This window comes from Trachinotus anak, unplaced genomic scaffold (genome assembly GCF_046630095.1).
Source record: "Trachinotus anak isolate AG129_WGS33_773 ecotype Australia unplaced genomic scaffold, CSIRO_AGI_Tana_v1 ptg000003l, whole genome shotgun sequence".
In the NCBI taxonomy this organism is placed as follows: domain Eukaryota; kingdom Metazoa; phylum Chordata; class Actinopteri; order Carangiformes; family Carangidae; genus Trachinotus; species Trachinotus anak.
In genome coordinates this window covers 662,498-682,500 of record NW_027273854.1, presented here as the reverse complement: position 1 = coordinate 682,500, position 20,003 = coordinate 662,498, and the positions used below count along the sequence as shown (strand labels likewise).

The window sequence follows — 20,003 nt, the reverse complement described above, 5'->3', positions numbered from 1 at the left end:
GTAACATTTAGACTGAGCTACTTTTACTTGTAACGGAGTAAATTTTGACCGGTAGTATTTGTACTCTTACTCAAGTACTGGGGTCGAGTACTCTGTCCATCTCTGGACATCAGAGATGATGACATCATCAGGAAGTGATGTCACAATGAACGTAATTATGACTCTTTGAGGACTTTTACTAATTTCTAACATTCAAGGACAGTTGAGTTTTGTGTGTCTCCAAGAATCCTGGTTAGGGAGGGAACCAGTGTCTCAGCTGATGGCCCTGATGGTCACATGACCCAGAGTGAGCGACTGAACCACCTCCTATGTTTTGTCTGTAAAATGAAGGTGGTTTAGTGAATAATGTTTGTGTGTGTGTGTGTGTGTGTGTGTGTGTGTGTGTGTGTGTGTGTCTTCCTGCAGCAATCGAGCAGAGCATCGAGCAGGAGGAGGGTCTCAACAGATCATCAGCAGACCTCAGGATCCGCAAGACACAGGTGAGACACACACACCTCCACAGGTGGGGGAGCAGACTCAGGTGGGGGAGAGGTTAGACGGAGCTCAGACGAGCTGACGTCTGCTCGTCTCTCTGTGTCTGTGACCGTTGGAAGTGAAATGTTCCAGTCGGCAGTTGTCCATCTGAGGAAGCAGCGTTGCCATGGCGGCGCTGACAGTAACCACGTGACTGATTTGCAGAAATAATTTTACATTGATTTACAAAACAAACAACATGAATTCCATTAATACAGGGAAAAAATTTAAAAGTCATTACACTTATTTTCATATATTATTTGTTCTTTTCTTGTTTATAGATACAGAAGGTTTATACATGTAAATCACAGTCTTCATCCAAAACTAATTTATTTGTGTATTTAAATTATTTTTTGTGTTTAAAGAGGCTTTATTTATAAGGATTTTTCATAGTTTTATTTTGTACTTCTGAGCACATGGCTCTTTGTATCTGACTATTTTTACAAATATTCTGCTTTTATTTTGGTAGCTGGTACCTTCAGAATCGATAAGTAGATGTATGTTCACGTCTCATCACACTTACAAACCAAATGAGCAGGAAACACACAGAAGTGTGTCTGTGTTCTCTGAGCCTCCTCTGTAGCCCCTCCCATTCTGGCTTCACCCTGCAGCATTTTGCTCTGTCATTGGCTGCTGCCCCCCCCCCAAACAGTCTGCTCCCTGCTGCCTCCTGGTGGAAGAGAGGAGAACTGCAGCTCCTCAAAGCTGCAGCAGCTCCATGATGATCTGAACTGTTAAATTCATGTCATCAGAAACCACTTGTGTAAATCTAAAACTCTGCACTTTCTATGAAAATAAATCCAGAAATAAAACTCCCTCACCTCCGTCCTCCTGATGTTCAAACCTGCCTTTATAACCTCCTCTTCCTCCTCCTCTTCCTCCTCCTCCTCTGTTGTCATCCTGCAGCACTCGACGCTGTCACGTAAGTTTGTGGAGGTGATGACTGAGTACAACACCACGCAGTCCAAGTACCGCGACCGCTGCAAGGACCGCATCCAGAGACAGCTGGAGATCAGTGAGTCCCACAACGCAACACAACACAGGACAACACAACATACTAACAACACAACACACAGCAACACCAGTGTGAACACTGAGGCTTGTCTATTGTCACTTTAATGTCTGACAGACTCAGTCACAGTCAGGCGAGAAGATTTTTGATTCTGATTTGTCGTCAGGTAGAAAAAAAACAGGACTGACTCCAGTTTGAACTCATAGATGATAAAGGAGCTGCCTCAGTCTGCAGATTAACACATCACACACATACACACACACTGAGCCCATCTCCTGCACCTCTGTTCTTCAGGTCAGATCTCTGCTGTTTCGAGTTTAACTAATATTCTGCTTTTACATTTTACATTTTGTATCTTAAATTTCAGTCTACATATTAACTTCTGTAGCCTACAAACAATATTTCCCTCAGAAATTTAAAGGAGCAGAAAATGCAAATACTCAAGTAAAGAACCTCAAAATTGTGCTTTAGTACAGTAACTGAGTAAATGTACTGAGTTACTTTCCGTCACTGTACAACATATAAACACGTGATAAAAGTCTGAATTCACAATCAACCACTCTGACCTTCTCTCAGATAAACTCTCCTGTCACATGACGCACAGACGTAGATACAGGTGTGACTCAGGTGAATGTTCAGGTGTTCTGTGTCTGTTTCTCTGTGTTTGTCTGCAGCTGGGAGAACCACCACCAACGAGGAGCTAGAGGACATGTTGGAGAGTGGCAAGCTGGCCATCTTCACCGATGATGTAAGCACTGCACCTGAGTCACTTTATTCTGAGCCGTTCTGCATCCCATAATGATCTCTGTTAAATATCAGGGATGCAGAATGGCCACAAGGTGCACTGAGACATCAAGTGAAAACGGCCTTTGTCACATGACTGCAGGGGGAATGATGGGAGGACGAGTGAGACCCGAGCCACTGCGCTGCAGGAGCTTTTACTTTGAAGGAGTTACCTCACATTATCATCAGCTCTTTCAAATTAAAAGCTCAGATACTTGCCAGTGCCATGAGGTCATATGACCGGAGTGTCATGTGACCTGATGTTGTGGTCAGCTGCTGTAACTGACACTGAGCTAAAAGTCATTTCACTGAGCCCCTCTGGTTGAAACCACACCCACCTGTGATGTCACAGAGTACAGGTTGGTACACTGATACTTCAACCAGTGGAGGTCAGTAGAAATAAGGTGTTGAGTTCGTCTGTGAGCAGGTAAGTGAGTCAGACTGTGGTGACGTCCACCAGACCAGACCACGATCAGGACCTGATCACGGTCTTTACTGAGTTAACCTTTCAAAAGTTTACTCATGTACATATATATATATATGTATATATATATATATATATATATATATATATATGTATATATATATATATATATATATGTATATATATATATATATGGTTAACAGCAACCAGGGTCATAACCAAGATTAAGGTGATGAGGTAACTTCACAGTTTACATTCTGCAATTACATAGTCTCATAAAAATTTAAAGACTCATATTTTTAGACTAAATTGAGCTGATATAATAAAGAATGATATAATTTGGATTATATAATTACATAATTTCCTAAATCTGTTGTGAGCTGAGTCAATGACAGAATGATGTGAGAAAAGATGGATATTTTTCCTTTTAACTGATTAGTCTGCCTTGAAATTAAAAATGAAATTGTGATTTTGTGAAGTTTTACCCAAATTTGTTTTTGTTTTGTTTGTTTTTTTAAATTTAGTTTTAAATTCTTTTTTAATTGATGTATTTTGCTGTGTTTTTGAGATTTAGCTGCTTTTTGTTTTAATGTCAAACTCTTGGGGTAAAATAATGTTTGTGATTACACCCGCCCTCTCCCGCAGATCAAAATGGATTCTCAAATGACCAAGCAGGCCCTGAATGAGATCGAGACCCGACACACCGAGATCATCAAGCTGGAAAACAGCATCCGCGAGCTGCACGACATGTTCGTCGACATGGCCATGCTGGTGGAGAGCCAGGTACGCGACAATAACAGGAAGTGTGTCCACATGTCAACAGATTGTTTCGTCATCACATGTTAGACTGTGTGTGTCTGTTCGTAGGGAGAGATGATTGACAGAATTGAGTACAACGTGGAGCACTCTGTGGACTACGTGGAGCGAGCCGTATCTGACACCAAGAAGGCTGTCAAATACCAGAGCCAGGCTCGCAAGGTAACATGTTGATCGGAAAACATAAAAACTGTGTCCTCTTAGAGGAGCAGTCAACTACAACACCCAGAAAACACTGCAACTAACTAACATCCAAATAGAGAACTTCAGACTCTGTTGCAGGGCAGCGAATGGTGAATGAAGTTAGACTGATCCTGGATAAATTCAGAAATTCATCAGTTCTCCTCTGGGTTTCAAAGCTCTGTTTGGAGCCGCTCTGCTGCAGAGCTACATATAGACATGATATTAACGTGTAAACATATGTGATATGTATGTTATTTAAACAGACTGGTGATGACAGACAGATGATTTGAAGGTTTTTAGGTTGCAGTTACCAACCTGTGTCTCTCTCCTGTCGCCCTGCAGAAGAAGATCATGATCATCATCTGCTGCGTCATCCTGGGCGTGGTCCTGGCGTCGACCATCGGTGGCACGCTTGGCTTCTAAGACGCTCCGCCACCTGCCGCTGTGACGACCGACACCGACCAACCGTCCGACCGACAGCCAGCAGAGAAAAGAAACACCAATGACAACAACACAAAAACTTGAAACACAAATGCAAGACAGATAACCAATCAGCTAGGAAGAGATAACAGTCCAATTACAGATAAGAGGAAACACCACGGGGTTGGGTGGGGTTCAAAAAACAAAGAAAAAAACACAATAAAAACGCCATCACATTATAGCTGACTTAAATACATAACATATACAAAAAGAGGGTACAAATAAATCTACTATTTATTACAGATGTACATGTAAATGTATTGAACATATGAAGCAACACATGGGTTAGCTACCTGTAAAAAATGATGACCTATAATATGACATTTACTTGTTTGTTTGTTTTGCCTTTTTTCTTATTTTTTAACCGTTTCTTTCGTTTTTCGGGAGTCTCCAAGGGCAGTGATGGTGACTGCTGCTGGGTGGGAGTTCTGCAGGACCAGCATTCCAGAACCAGAGCTTTATTTGTTCCTCTCTGATATTTGTTTCCCAGCAGAGACTCTGGGACTGATCACGTTGTAAATAAATGTGATCAGCTCTCCAGTTAAACGTCGTCCTGCTACAGAAAAGGAGAAAACATTCCAGAACTCCAGAGCTCCGCACAAGAACGGAGCGAGGGTCCGGAATGCCGTCAGTAACTCTGAAACGTTCCGGAATGCTGCCCCACAGGACGAGCACCCTCCGGCTTTGTTCGAACCAATTTCATCCCCTTGTTTGAGGGAGGGAGGGGCCGACCTCGCCGTTGGCTCAGCCACCTCTTTAGACCATCCCTCATTGGTTGCTAACTCCCGTCATTCACCTCAGTCAACCTATTAAATTAGCTCAGATCAGCAAAGCCCGACCTGCCGCACACTATTTATAAACCAAGAAGGAAGGAGCCTGAAGCTCTCAGATGCTTTCACAACCAGCTGATTGATTGGGAAAACACCATGTGGGGTGGGGAGGTGGGTGGGGGGGCATGTGTCATTGTTATGTGGCAGGTTTCCAAGACAACAACCTCCTCCTCTAGTCACACCTATCCAACCAAAGAGCAGGGGGAGGAAAGGCCTCTGGTTTTCCTGCTGAATTCAATTGGCCAGTGGCAGAAAATGTGATGTTTGACTGACAGGTGAATGGTGGGAGAGAACTGGGGAGGGAGGAGGGGGGGTTAAAGGAGGGTGGGAGGAGACAGACAGTCAATCTATGCAGTTTAGATAAGAGGAAGACGACTTGTCCTGCTTCCCCCACCCCCCACCCAGGAAGCCAATGAGGATCAGGGGTTCACGTGACTGCACCAAACGGCTCATCACACTGATCACTGTAGAAATATCCTAGTCAAGGCCGGGTGTCATCTCCGAGCTGTCACGACTGTTCTTCCGGAAGATTCTAAAAAATGAAGAGAACACATTAAAAAGTAGAGAAGAAAAGTAAAGTGAAATACAACATAAGAAAACTTACAAACAAACCAGATGCACAGGAAATCTGAAGACGCTGGTGTGCCCTGGTTACCCGAGTGTCGCGGTTATATTTTTCCTTTTTTGGTTTTTAAAGGGAAATGTTTGTTGCTTCGTTGTTCTGTGGTGCTGCCGTTTTAGTGTGTGCGTGACGTGTCCCGTGACGTGTCGGCCTCATCATTTAGTGGTTACTGTTTAGTCTGTATGGTTTGATGCATCTGCCTGTTTGCTCCCTGCATCCCTCCATCTCCTGCCTGAGTGTGTGTGAGTGTGTGTTTGGAGACTGTGATATTTAATTCACACCATTGGAATGCCTGAGTCACACAGGTGCTACTGAACAGGAGAGATTTTTCCTATTGGTGGATTTCCTCCGTGGAAGGTGGAACATGTGACACACACACATTCACAACACAGCACATGCATGAACACCTCATGTATACATGTTGTGCTTCATACAAACACACTGGAAATTTCCCCTAACACACACACTTTTAACTTGCCTGTGTTCCACATCACGCCAGTGCTAGTGTTAGAGTGCGTTGCTTAGCATGCGGTAGCGTTAGCTCGTGTTACGTGTAGATTGTGTAGAAGCTGCTTGTTGGAGACTGATTGCAAGTTTTCTGGTCTTTTTTTAATCTTCAAGGCACTTTCCATGTGTCCAGACCAGTGTTGGGGAGAGATTCAAGAAATAAGACGGGAAGAGTTAAATGTTCGTTCTTGACTTTGGAAATAGTTGTTTGACAAAACATAATCTCAACATAAAGTGTTTTTAACTGCATCTCATGGTCTTCATCATGAGATGCAGTTTCAGAAAAGGCCAGTACGTAGCTAGGCTAGTAAAAATTTTTTGTCAAACTAGTTTTTTACATTTTAACAGCAGTAAACCATTTGGACACTGTAAAGATCAATACCAATATACAGAGTAAAGTAAATAAAAAAAGTTAATAACACTTAATTTGTCTTTTTAAAATGTAGAAACTGTATCAGATTGCTTTAGCATTAGCAGTTAGCAGTATGTTTATACAAGAAAACAGGACTACTTCTATTTAGAAAAGGAGATGCTAATTTAAAATAAGCTAATTATAACTCAGTAAAAGAAATCAATGATTGGTTGGGCGATGTATTAACCTCAGCACTGATCCAGATTGGGAAAACATACATGTGTGTTACGTTTCAAGGCTAAATGTTGTAAAAGCATGTTTTGTTACGTTGCTGATAATGTGGTCTGTGTTGAGAAGTAACACAAATGTGTTTGTTGCCCCGAACCAGACACATGGGTGTGTTGAAAACCACTACACAGTATTATGACTCTGTTTGTAGGAGGACGGCTCGTCTGTGCTCAGGCTCTGTGATACGGAGGTTCATCTACTTCTGTTGAGGCCTTCGCCGGACGATCCTGCACCGTCACAACACAATCACTGTCAGGTTAACAACAACCACTAACACACAATCAGTCTACACTACACTCAGAGCAATAAAACCAGTTCGTTATAGTTCAGTTTCATTAGACAGACAAGGTGTTCGCTATGTCCAAGTTTAAAAGCTGTTGCTTCATATTTTCTCTTACAGTTGGATCAAAAACTTTCTGACAACTGTGTTAGAAAAAACACGGTTCTTTGAAAAAACGCTCTGACAACAAGCTTCGTGATGTGGTGTTGGACAAGTACCGTTAGCCTACAGCGTAGCCACGACATGATTAATATCATGCTAGCTACTTTGTCATTGCTAACAATACTTCTGGTTGCCGGGGCAACGTGTAGACATGAAGGAGTAGTCACTGCTTTGTTGGAAGTCCTCGTAGTTAGCACTGTTAGCTACGTCTGCGATGTTGTGTAGTTGCTAGATGAAAATAGGGACAACTACGAGTTTGGAGAAGAGAGGAGGTGGGACTTTTTATTTTATTCTTCGACTTCCCAAAACCAAAACTGAACGTCTGTGTCCACCAAAGCTTAGCAAACAGCCCCAACTGCTCCAAGCAGCAAAGTCCAGTAGATGTTTGTTCAGGTGAATTGTCAGTAGATGTAGAATAATTTAGCACTTTTCTCTGCTGTTGTGTTGTCAGTGTTCACGGCTACATTCTGTCTTCATGAGTGGTTTCTAAGTCTCTAAGTCTAAAAGTGTTGACTGTAGTACAAACATCAAATCCGTCATCAAAAGGATTCAATATCAAATAATATTCCCCTGTAAATCAAACACAAAGTATGCTCCGTATGCTCTGTTTTTTTTTTTTTTTGTTTGTTTTTGTTTTAACTACATTTCCCAGGTGTCTTTGGACTATTTTAGAGCTCTACTTAATTTGGAAATTTCAGACATGTATTTAGGGAATCTAAACTGACTTCATTGTTTTCAGAGTTAATACATTTTACCTCCACCAGTCACCGTGCTTTGTTCATCACTTGCATCATAAAGTCAACCACACAATACTCAGTTCAGTTACATGTTCTCGTTGGTCGATGGTTGTCAAGGTGACGTCACGGTCGTTGCGGTGGTCTTGCAATGGTGGATAAAAATCAGCGATGTGAGGATGCCGTCGTAGCACCAGCCAGCTCGTTAACACTGACGTTTCTTTGCTCTATGTGTATGTGTGTTTTCTGTGAAGTTCCTGTTCCTGTGTGGCAGCCGTCCATCAGGCCCCGCCTCCATCCTCCTGGGAAAGAAAACATGGACAAACATCACTAGACCATAAAGGCATTAAAGTTACAGTTAATGAAACAACTGAGTGAAGGTTAGGAAGTTTGTCCAGCTATTCGGTTCCCTGTCCTTTTGTCTTCCCTCTTCCCATTTGTGTTGTAGTTGTTTGATTGTACAAAAAGACAACGTTGAGGATTGGGCGTCTGCCCCTTCCTTTCCCCTGCAGACCCCTCCCGTCCCGTTGTCTGTAATAATGATAATAATAATAAAAAAGGCATGCAAAAGCGTTGTGGAGTTTGCATGATGGTGTTTTTTGTACCCCACCCTGAACCTGCCCTCCATGTTGTGCACTTTACCGCTCATTGGACCTGTCTTTGGTCAGCTCGTCAGCTGACCACTCTTTCTTACTTAATCTGCATTCTCACTTCTTTTATCATTTATGTAAAACTGACACACGTGTTGACACGTAACATCAACACGCTTTCTTTGTAACATATTGTTGGAACAGTAACTGGATTTTTAAAGTGTTTTGTTGAAGGAGTGGGTCGATATATAAATGTGAAAGGTTAAATTTCCAAATGTGCTGCCGTCAACGTCAGCCATACTGCTTTCCCCCAACCCCTGATTTTGACCTCCAAACCTCCCACTAGGTCACACCCCACTGTTACCAACTGATCTCAGTGCATATTTACTTCCACAGTTGCATTTGTGTTGTGTTTTTGTGGAGGAATTGTTCCCACCACCATTAATTATTGTTGTGAGTCTGAAAACCTCAACCTGTGGGCTAATTCCCGTCACCCCCCTCCCTGGCCTTGTGTGTGTGCTGCATGCCTCCCTTCCTCTTCAGTGACACGAGATTGGTGCGTAAATGTGTGAATGTGTGTGTGTTTGTGTCGGAGCAGCACGAGTTTGTTTTGATGTGCAAAGCATCCGATCGCAGGTCCACGGGTTGCAGCCGTTTGACAAAGTCTGCTTTGTTTTTTTGAGAAAGGGAAGAGATAAGAGGTCAGACATATTTATGGACGCCATGATCACTGTTATTATTATATTTATTGAAATTAAAACCAAAGCGTTTTTTGCCCTCTCCTCATGTGTTCTCAAAATGTTTGCCTTTAATATCAAAGAGCACAACGCAAGTCAAGTTTACACTGACATGTTCGTCACAAATAATAAAAAAACATAATAAAAAAAACATCAAATGCTACCGTAAGTATAAAAACAAAAGCCCAGCCCCCCCAGCCAACCACCAGCCCTCACTGCATGTTGGTCTGTCCACCAATCAAATCAACAAACCTTCCCAATAGTTATCTCACGCCACAACAACGATGTCTGCCTCCACCGCCCCTTTCTTTTCCTTTCCACCTGTAGATGTTAGTTTGTGGTCTGATCAGTGGAAAAATATGACGCATAATCATCTGCATAGCATATGTGCGCTTCTCCTCCACTTGAGGCATATACGGAGACAATGGTGGTGCTTTCTTATTCTATTTATTAATTGCTGTTATTCTTGTTATTTTGGTGTCATTATTTTATGTACAGCTTGTTTACCAGTCTCCGTGTTCACCCTACAGGATCAATGCTCGCCTGCAGGTTTGACGGTTTAGCTAGTCAGTCTCAAAGTATCTGGTTTCATGGCTGATGGGTCAAAGCCTCCTCTGCCAACCTGCTTGTTTTAACTGCCACAGAAACAACAGTTTCCTAATTACAATGATGCAGTGCTAGCTAACAATGCTTTGTTGTAATTCTCCTCATTATGATCATCATGACCACAGGTAACTACTCAGTTCTTTTCTGCTTTACCTCTACTGCAATAATCTGTACGCACAGTCGACAAAAATTTATATTAAATTTGTGAATTCATAGGAAAAGATAGCTGGCCAGCCGTTAGCAGCTATGCCTTTATTAACAACAGGGGCAAGTTATGCTAACGCTAACCTTTTTATTCATTTAATTTCAAAACTCTAGACCTTGTTGCGGAAAAGCTAATGTTGTTGTTGGTGATTCAGACGTTTGAAATTAGCACTGCCTGGATTGTGCTTCCAAATAACGGTTGTGCACGTGCAATAGAGATAATGGAATTTTACCTGCGACTGAGAGGAAACTGAGCAGCAACAAACCATCATCACCTGGAGTCTAGTGCTTGCTAGTTAGCTAGCTAGCTCTGATAAACCTACAGTGAGCATTTTCCTGTGCGTGACAGAGGACTGCAGCCTTGTCAATGAAGTCACATATATAGGCAAGAATATATATAAATCTTACACCAACATACTGCATTTCTGTAACTGTATGTATGTGGCTCCGTAGCCATTTCTGCTTCTATTGGCTGTGAACAGTTTCTGTCAGAGCGGGAAACAGAAAGCAGGAAAAAATCATCCACAGAGAGTTTGGGTGCGACACCAAGACTCCAAAGATTGACTTACCATTAGCTGTTAGCCATTAGCCTGTGTGTGGAAGTAACTCAGTGTGTTGTTCCACACACGTAATGAAAACTGACTCACACAGTTTGTGTATGGACACAACACGTTCTGCAGTTATTTCTGCAAATGAATTTTTCAATGTGAACCAACAGCACAACGTCTGCAGACGGGTGTCTGTCTTCCAAGTTTGTTCTCAGCAGACACCGAGTTCAGAGACTGAGGAAGTTAGTCGCGTGCTTTTGTTCCTCTGTTGTCGGACGATTAAACTCTTCTCTACGATGATTTTTGTCTTCCTGAAACAATTTTCAAAAACCAAAACCAGTTCCCTGCTCTGGATGATGAGAAAATATTTGTTGTGGCTCCGATCTGCTCTCGTCAGCAGGAGCAGCAGGGACTTAATATTAATTGTTGTTTCTGATGATTTATTTGATGCTCCACCCATTTGTCTTTCTGCTCTCTCATCATACGAGACAGTATTTTGTTTGTATCAGTGTTTTTTTCCCTAGTGGGATGGGTGGGAGGGGTCAGGGGAGGGTCCATGAAGATAGACCACACCCACATGGTTTCCGCCATAGCAAGTAGGAAAAACACTTAAATAACATTGTTATTATCATTATTATTGTTATTATTATTATTATTATTACTATTATTATTAATTATTATTATTATCACCATAAACGACAAATAAAAATGCAGTAAAACATTTGCAAAAACCCAGAGAGAGAACGAACGGCTTCACACAAAGTGATCAAACATCAAAACTTTAAAAAAGGGAGGTTATGATGATTCTATAATAGCAATGATTTAAAGAAGTACAAAAGGAGTTATGTTATCATAAATAATAGTAGTAATATTGAATATTGAATGCTCGCAATTTTGTCAAACTGAAACTGGATTCTTTGTGTTATGTAATTATTGTAAATAACTTCAAAGAGAGAAAAAATGACTTGCATGTCTATGTATAAATCTACTGAGATATCTATTCCCGTCAAAGTTGACAAGTAGTTCGATCTCTGTCCTTTTTTTTATCACTTTCACTTCTCCCCAAAAATATATCCCCTGCCCCCCCTAACCCCCTACCCCTCCACCCCCCCACCCCTCACCCTCTTTCCACGTGGCCGAGACAACAACAGAGAGAAAGAGAAACATAGCTTCCAGCGTCCTCGTCCCTCATGCTCAGTTCAGACGCTGTGTTTACACCAGTCTGCTGAAATCTTGACTTCACACATGTGGACAGAGAAGGTATAACAGTGTTTGTTCTCACCCACTGGGAGACAGCGTTGTACCTTTTTCACTCAGGTCTTTTCATTTCCATCTGAAAGTTGAATCCATGTCGTAAGGACAGAAATGAAAAGATCTCGTGTTTCAGCATTTTTCGCCTTTGTGGTGTAAACACAGCTGAAACCACACCTGCATCCATCACCCCAGTTCCAGAGGCTCCACCCACTGGCTCCTCTGATGAAAGTGCTTCCCTCCATACAAGGAAAATTAACCCCGCCTCCAGGGCTTTCAAGGCCACACCCCCTGATCACTTCATGAGCCCTGTTAGCGGTTTCCGAACTCTCTCTCTCTCTCTCTCTTCCTCTCTGTGTGACTCTATGTCTCTCAACCACAGCTAGCCAGCCAAACTATACACCTGAGACTCTTTACCTGCCTGTTTTCCCCGGAGTTTAGCCCGAACCCAGGCCATAAAAAACCACCTGTCCTGCCCATCAGGCGCAAACAGCCTGCGCTGACATCAACAAGTCGGCATAAGCAGCTTTCACATGGTGGCAAATTAACGTATTGAGATGAAGAAGTGTGATGGTGGCCGCTGCTCTCGCCCATCAAGTCTGTCAGATTCAGATGATCCTAATGTCAAGATTAGTGGGTGACTCTAGTAAACATCTGATTTCGAACAAATATCGTCCTTGGTCGTCATTTAACAGCTGGAACGATCTGAGTCCTGTTTCCTTCAAGTGTCTTGAGGCCAATATGATCTTAGTCCCACTGTATTTCTATGAGCTACAATCTTGAACAAGTTTGTGTACCAAGTGGTTTCTTAGGTCCTTTCAGAGCCTTTCAGAAACAGGCACATAGACCAGTTTTAAAACCATATCCTGTGTTTGTGCATCTGCTCAGTCCTCCTGACGTACCTCAAAGTGCCACCACAGTCTTCCGTCTACGTGGCTGTATCCCTTGTTTGCCAGGTTCCTGGAGGAGATCTTGGTTTCAGTTTCTCAAAAGCATTGAAGCACACGAGATCGCTTGAAGGTCAGACAGAAAAATGGATCTCAACGTTGTTGCGGCAAATCAACTTAAAGTTACTTTTGGCTCTCTGATCTTCTGGTTGTCACCTGGTCACCGGGCCGAAAGTAGCTCAGGTTTCTGCTGATGATACTTCATAAATTATTGCAAATTTCAAACGCAGCTTCGATGGGTTTGAGGAACACGGTCCTCCCAGCTTCGCCACCTAATTTTGGGCCCAGTCTTTAGCCTCACACAGGCCTACCGTTACAAAGTGTGCAATATACAGAGAAACAAGGGCTCTCCTTATCATGCAGAGGCACTCAGGCCTGGCCAGGCAGCTCAGACCTCCTGCAGGAACTCCATCAACAAAATCACACACTGTACACAAAAATGAATGAGGAACCAAACCTGTTGATGGACAAGTAAAGATCAAACGGGGAAAAGGCAGGTGACAGAGACATGAGGTTAGAAAAAATATTTCCAAACTGAAACGACACTGGAACAAAAAGAGGACAGGGCCATCGCTATTTAGAAGCAACTTTGACCGGAAATGCAACTTGTGTCCCGTTTTTTTTGTGTGTGTGTATGTGTGCGTAGCGTAATGTAAAAGCGATCTGTCCCTCCCTCCCCTCCCTGCCCCTCCTCTAAAAAAAAAACCTCCCCCTCGTCCCCTCCTCCCAACCTTCCAACCCTGTTTTCCCCTCCTCCCCCCTCTCTCGTACTGCTGTTGGCTGTTCTGTTTAGTTCATGTGACGTGCCAGTATTCCCCCTCCCCCCTTCTTTACCTCCCCACCCCCACCCCCACCCCCCCCCCCTTCTCACTCCAGCCCAGCCCCTTCCTCTCTCTTGCTCTCTCTCTCTCTCTCTCTCTCCCCCCCCCCCTCTCTCTTCATGGATCTTTAAGATGACAACTCTATGCAGATGCTGTCTTTTATAAGTGTGTCAAAATTTTAATTTAAAATAAAAACTTCAAAAAAACAAACCCTGACAGACATATTGAACTGATAACAAAAAATGAATAAAGAAAAGGATTGTTCAGTGTACTCTTGTTGCCTGATGAGATCTTTATTGCTTTGTGTCTTTTAATCACATTCTTTTATCAACTCCTTGTTTTTCTGGCGTCCAGGCTTGTCTCTATTAAAGAGAGTGTGGTCCCTGTAAAGTCACATGACTCAGTATAATCTTCATCCTCACAACATTATTACCATCAGTAGAGTCAGGTCATACTCACCAGTCTGCTGGTTAACATTAAAACTGTTTTTTCATTAATTAATTCTAGTCACTTCTACTTTGTCATTTTTGAACACACACAAGTTTACTGCAGATATTTCAAATCTAAAGTTCACATTACGTTTCCATCCAACAGAAACGTCCCAAAAACAACCTGATGTCACGTCTTTGAGGAAAGTGAAAACATTAATAGAATCATTTTTGAGAGTCCACATCACAGTCCTCAGCACAAGGGTTGAATAAGACACAACAATGATGTTGCTGTTTTATTAAAACACGATTCAAAATGAGGCCATTTGATTGGCTGTTTCCACAGCTCCGTTACTAAAGTTTAGATCATAAACTTTCAAATTTCTACGTTTCTAAATCATAAGTTTCTAATAAAAATAATACTCAGTTATTTATAATAATAATGATATTATCCTCCCTCCTGAATAGGGAGAACAATGATGAAACCAAAAAATAAAACTTTGCTTTAAAGGAGCTATATGCAAGTTTTGCTATTGCTACATAGCTAACATTAGCATTAGCAGCTGTTTACTCACCAGTCCTGAAGAAACATTGTGAGTTCAACATCAAACTTCTGTCTTTACTCACCAACATCTGTCTCCAGAGGTGGAAAACAACTCTCTTGCTTTGCTTTTATTTCTATCACTTCTTTGCTTCCACTGAAGTTAGCGTGCTAGTATGCTAATGTTTGTACATCAGCCTCCAGAGGGGTTAGATCTGATTAAAACTACATTTATTGTAACTAAAGTTTACATGTTTACATCCTGATTATAAATGGTAATGGGGGACTTAAAATAAAGTGTTGCCAAAATATAAATTTCTCCGTTTTGATTTTTTTTTCTCAGAGCAGATATGTGAGCTACAGCTATAGCAGACAGAAAATGATCATTTCAGTTTGTCAGTTTTATGTTGTGAAAAAAAATGTGAAGTTTCATTTTTATGACGTCTGATGACACACGTATAATCACCTGTTGGTATGAAAATAAAAACTGCTGTTTTCATGAATGCTAACATCAAACACCATATACTGTAAAGATTAGTATGTGTGCAGTTAGCATGAAGTGTAGAACTGGGACATAGCAACTGAGCTTCACTGATCATCTGACTTTCTTGACCCTTCAGATGTTTTTTGGAGTCACTGTGCTCCCAGAGCTCAGACATTAGAAATATGACCAAAATAAAATCAGAATCATCCTTTAAATTTTCACCCAACAACTGGACGCAGAGCAGGAGACAGTGTAGAAACAGGATTTATTTATAAAACTGCAGATGCAGAACAAAGTGAGAGAAGCACAGAAAGCAGAGACAGACAGACAGAAACGCTCCCAGCAGCATTTAATCTTCACAGAGCAGCTGAAAGTCACAGGCTTTGTCTTTGTGAGACAGTAATGAAATGATCATGAGGACAAACTAAAGAAAGTCTGATCTTAGTGTAGGTTTCCCCCACATCATAGAAGAAATAAAGTTAATAAAAAGATTTACTCTTCAAAAACTTCAATCTAAAAACCCACAGCCATGAAGACACCTGCATCATCTCAACCAGGTTAAATCACCATGTGATGTTGATGCTGCAGCTCCGGGGCACTAGGACCCTGCAGAGCTTTGCCCTGATTCACCTGAATGTGGAGGTGAGTGAACTCAGGTGTGACTGTTGGAATCGACAATGAGCTGAGCACCTGACAGGACTAACGACAACTGCACAACCTTTTTAATGTGACACAAACACAGTGTGATGTTCTGTTTCTCTTTCTGTCAACAAATCCTGACTCAATCCAGCGGCGGATGAATCCACATTTGATGCTGTAGTGAGTGTTTCGAGTGTTTCACTTACCCTAGGAATATTCAGTTACTCAAAAATACCCAAAAACAAAAACATACACTAAGAAGAAAAAAACGTGAATGTGACGTTACTTTTTATGGATTCTGCGAGCCTGACAGTTAAGTATCTTTCTGTGACATTTTCAGCGACTTCACCAACAGCTGCTTCATCAAACATCAACATCTGTCTGTTAGATAGAAATAAAGGCTCTACAGTTATCTGTTATCTTACAGTGACAATACATTATCTAACCAAACAGCACCAGGAGTCTACTGCTATGTTTCTACTGGTCGCTTTCTACTAAACCATTTTGCATCCCCAACTGAAATAAAGCAGCTCGACCACGTGCAACCTACTGTGGATATATCGGAACAGTTTTACATTTTCTCTAAGTAAACATGTCCAGGAGAACATGTGAGTGTTGTGTTACAATGTTACAACTTTTTACTGTGTCGTAAATACAACACATGATCTCACAATGATGATGATTTCTCTCAAACTAATAATAAACATCTCTTCCATACATACATCCTCCATTCCAGACAGGAAATTTATTTTTGTGAGATTGTAGTTTTTTTCTTGTTTTCTCATGGTTGTGAAGATGATGAGAAAAAAGATCTGTATTTTCTCCTAATTGTGGGATCCAGATCTCACAGAAATTTACAATTACAGGAAAAGCACAGACCCCTTAATTAAAAAATATGTAACTTCTTATAATTATCAGATATTTAATTTCTATTTCTCATAAGTATCAGAAAATGATAAGATAATTATGAGAAAATGTTCTCATAGTCTTGAGGAAAATTAAATTTCTTTAATTATTTTTTGTTTGTTTATTTTTGATTTTCCCATAACTATGTATTTCCTATAATTACAGGAAAACATTCTCTTAATTACAAGATATGAATCTGACCATAACAATTAGGAGAAAAATTGCCTGAACTAAACTAAAAATGTGTAACTCATAATTATGGCAACGCTGTCTCCTATAATCTTATAATTCCTAGAACACAATTTCATATTTATGAAAGAATGTAATAAGGAGATATGGATCATTAAACTAATATTTCTCACACTGATGAAGTTTGAATGAGAAAGATTTAATACAGTGCATCCGGAAAGTATTCACAGCACTTCACTTTTTCCACATTTTGTTATGTTACAGCCTTATTCCAAAATGGATTCAATTCATTTTTTACCTCAAAATTCTACACACAATACCCCATAATGGCAAAGTGAAAAAGGTTTGCTTGAAACTTTTGCAAATATATAAAAAATTAAAAACAAAAAATCACATGTACATAAGTATTCACTGCCTTTGCCATGACACTCAAAACTGAGCTCAGGTGCTTCCTGTTTCCACTGATCATCCTCCAGATGTTTCTACAACTTGATTGGAGTCCACCTGTGGTAAATTCACTTGACTGGACATGATTTGGAAAGGCACACACCTGTATATATAAGGTCCCATAGTTGACAGTACATGTCAGAGCACAAACCAAGCCACGAAGTCCAAGGAATTGTCTGTAGACCTTCGAAACAGGATTGTATCGAGGCACAGATCTGGGGAACGGTACAGAAACATTTCTGCAGCATTGAAGGTCCCAATGAGCACAGTGGCCTCCATCATCCGTGAATGGAAGAAGTTTGGAACCACCAGGACTCTTCCTAGAGCTGGCCGCCCGGCCAATCTGAGCAATCGGGGTGGAAGGGCCTTAGTCATGGAGGTGACCAAGAACCCGATGGTCACTCTGACAGTGCTCCAGCGTTGCTCTCTGGAGAGAGGAGAACCTTCCAGAAGGACAACCATTTCTGCAGCACTCCACCAATCAGGCGTGTATGGTAGAGTGGCCAGACAGAGCCACTCCTCAGTGAAAGGCACATGACAGCCCACCTGGAGTTTGCCAAAAGGCACCTGAAGGACTCTCAGACCATGAGAAACAAACTTCTCTGGTGTGATGAAACAAAGATTGAACTCTTTGGCCTGAATGCCAAGCGTCATGTCTGGAGGAAACCAGGCACCACTAATCACCTGGCCAATACCATCCCTACAGTGAAGCATGGTGGTGGCAGCATCATGCTGTGGGGATGTTTTTCTGCAGCAGGAACTGGGAGACTAGTCAGGGTCGAGATAAAGATGACTGCAGCGATGTACAGAGACATCCTTGATGATAACCTGCTCCAGAGCGCTCTGGACCTGAGACTGGGGCGAAGGTTCATCTTCCAACAGGACAACGACCCTCAGCACACAGCCAAGATAACAAAGGAGTGGCTTCAGGACAACTCTGTGAATGTCCTTGAGTGGCCCAGCCAGAGCCCAGACTTGAACCCGATTGAACATCTCTGGAGAGATGTGAAAATGGCTGTGCACCGACGCTCCCATCCAACCTGATGGAGCTTGAGAGGTTCTGCAGAGAAGAATGGGAGAAACTGCCCAAAAACAGGTGTGCCAAGCTCGTAGCATCATACTCAAAAAGACTTGAGGCTGTAATTGCTGCCAAAGGTGCTTCAACAAAGTATTGAGCAAAGGCTGTGAATACTTATGCACATGTTATATTTTTGCTTTTTATTTTTAATATATTTGCAAAAAATTCAAGCAAACTTTTTTCACTTTGTCTTTATGGGGGTCTTGTGTGTAGAATTTTGAGGTAAAAAATGAATTGAATCCATTTTGGAATAAGGCTGTAACATAACAAAATGTGGAAAAAGTGAAGCGCTGCGAATACTTTCCGGATGCACTGTAATTACAAGATAATCTCATAATCTGTAGACACAGAAGATGGAAATATGGAATTGTTTTCTCATAATTATCAATAACTACGTCATAAACATGAGGAAACATCAGTAATTTCTTTCTTTCCTTGAAGCTGTAGAAACACAGGTTTGAGGAAGGGACACAAAATGGTCATCACAATGACTGCAGTTGTTACAGTTAAAGTTACAAAATGTTATAAAAGTAAATGTTTGTTCTTCCAAAAGGTGAAATCAGCTGCAGATTGTGTTGTTGTGAAAACTGAGGTCACACAATCATCACATCACCACTGTTTAATGTTTACTGCTCTTCAGTTTGTACCACAACCCTTCAACTATCGATATAAAGTCATCGATCAGGGACTGAGTCCAAAAATACAGGTGTCCAGAAAACAGAAGGATGACACAGATAAAAAGTGATGAAGACGAAGGCTGAATCACTGACTCTGATGAGGATGTTGCTGCAGAATCAACCTGAAGTCTGTTTGTATGATTTTCTTCAGAGACAAAACTAAACGGCTCCCAATCATCAGACATCCACGACGGTCCAAGTCCGAGGGAGAACCAATCAGAAGCAAGAATTCAGTTCAGTGTCTTTTACACCTTTACGCTTTTACATCTGGGCAGCTGTGTATGGAAGCCCCTGTCTGCCACTTTTTTTTCCCTTGGGGGGGGAGGGTGACTTAGTATAATGACTTACAACATCATAATTAACATTTCTCATAATTATAATTAATCTCATAATCAACAAAACTGAACTTCTTATTATTCTTAATATATTTTCTAATAATTATTACTACTAATCATTATTATTATATAACATAACTATATTCTGTTAATTATTAATTATAATTATTAATTATATTATGATTACATGTAATATTATAAAAAACTGGTGTTTTTTTCATGAATATGAATATGAAATAAGTTTTTCCATCTCACAATTAAGATTTGTTTCTCATGATTTTGAGTAGAACCTAATTACTCAGAGAAACTCTCAAAATTGTAATTAAATTATGAGAATGTAATAATTATGAAATTGCATTAATTAATTGTATTAATTAAAGATACACTGTCTTTGAACTGAGGAAGTTTATAGTATAGTATGACTTATTTCAGAATTATGATTTAATTTCTAATAATTTTGTTTTCAGTAATTTAGTCATTCATTTAGTCATTTAGCAGACGCTTTTATCCAAAGCAACTTACAGAAAGGGGAGGATAGGGCCACTCGGAGCAGGATTCGAACCGGGGCCGCCTGCAGTGAGGACTATAG

The 20,003-nt window shown here is 41.1% G+C and overlaps 1 protein-coding gene and 1 long non-coding RNA gene across 2 annotated transcripts in view; one reads left to right on the top strand and one right to left on the bottom strand.

Annotated features, from left to right (window-relative positions):
* LOC139609845 (syntaxin-1B) overlaps nt 1-13,961 on the top strand; it is a 55,472-nt gene extending 41,511 nt beyond the window's left edge. The window contains exons 5-10 of the mRNA XM_071464845.1: nt 406-479; nt 1,420-1,528; nt 2,200-2,273; nt 3,378-3,515; nt 3,600-3,710; nt 4,074-13,961. Of these exons, the coding sequence (XP_071320946.1) occupies nt 406-479; nt 1,420-1,528; nt 2,200-2,273; nt 3,378-3,515; nt 3,600-3,710; nt 4,074-4,154 (587 nt within the window). The 3' untranslated portion in view covers nt 4,155-13,961. The remainder of the gene's footprint in view (nt 1-405; nt 480-1,419; nt 1,529-2,199; nt 2,274-3,377; nt 3,516-3,599; nt 3,711-4,073) is intronic.
* A 1,428-nt stretch (nt 13,962-15,389) lies between these two features.
* The window catches only part of LOC139609879 (uncharacterized), a 69,553-nt gene continuing 64,939 nt past the window's right edge, over nt 15,390-20,003 (bottom strand). The window contains exon 2 of the long non-coding RNA XR_011685388.1: nt 15,390-17,175. This is a non-coding gene — a long non-coding RNA (uncharacterized lncRNA). The remainder of the gene's footprint in view (nt 17,176-20,003) is intronic.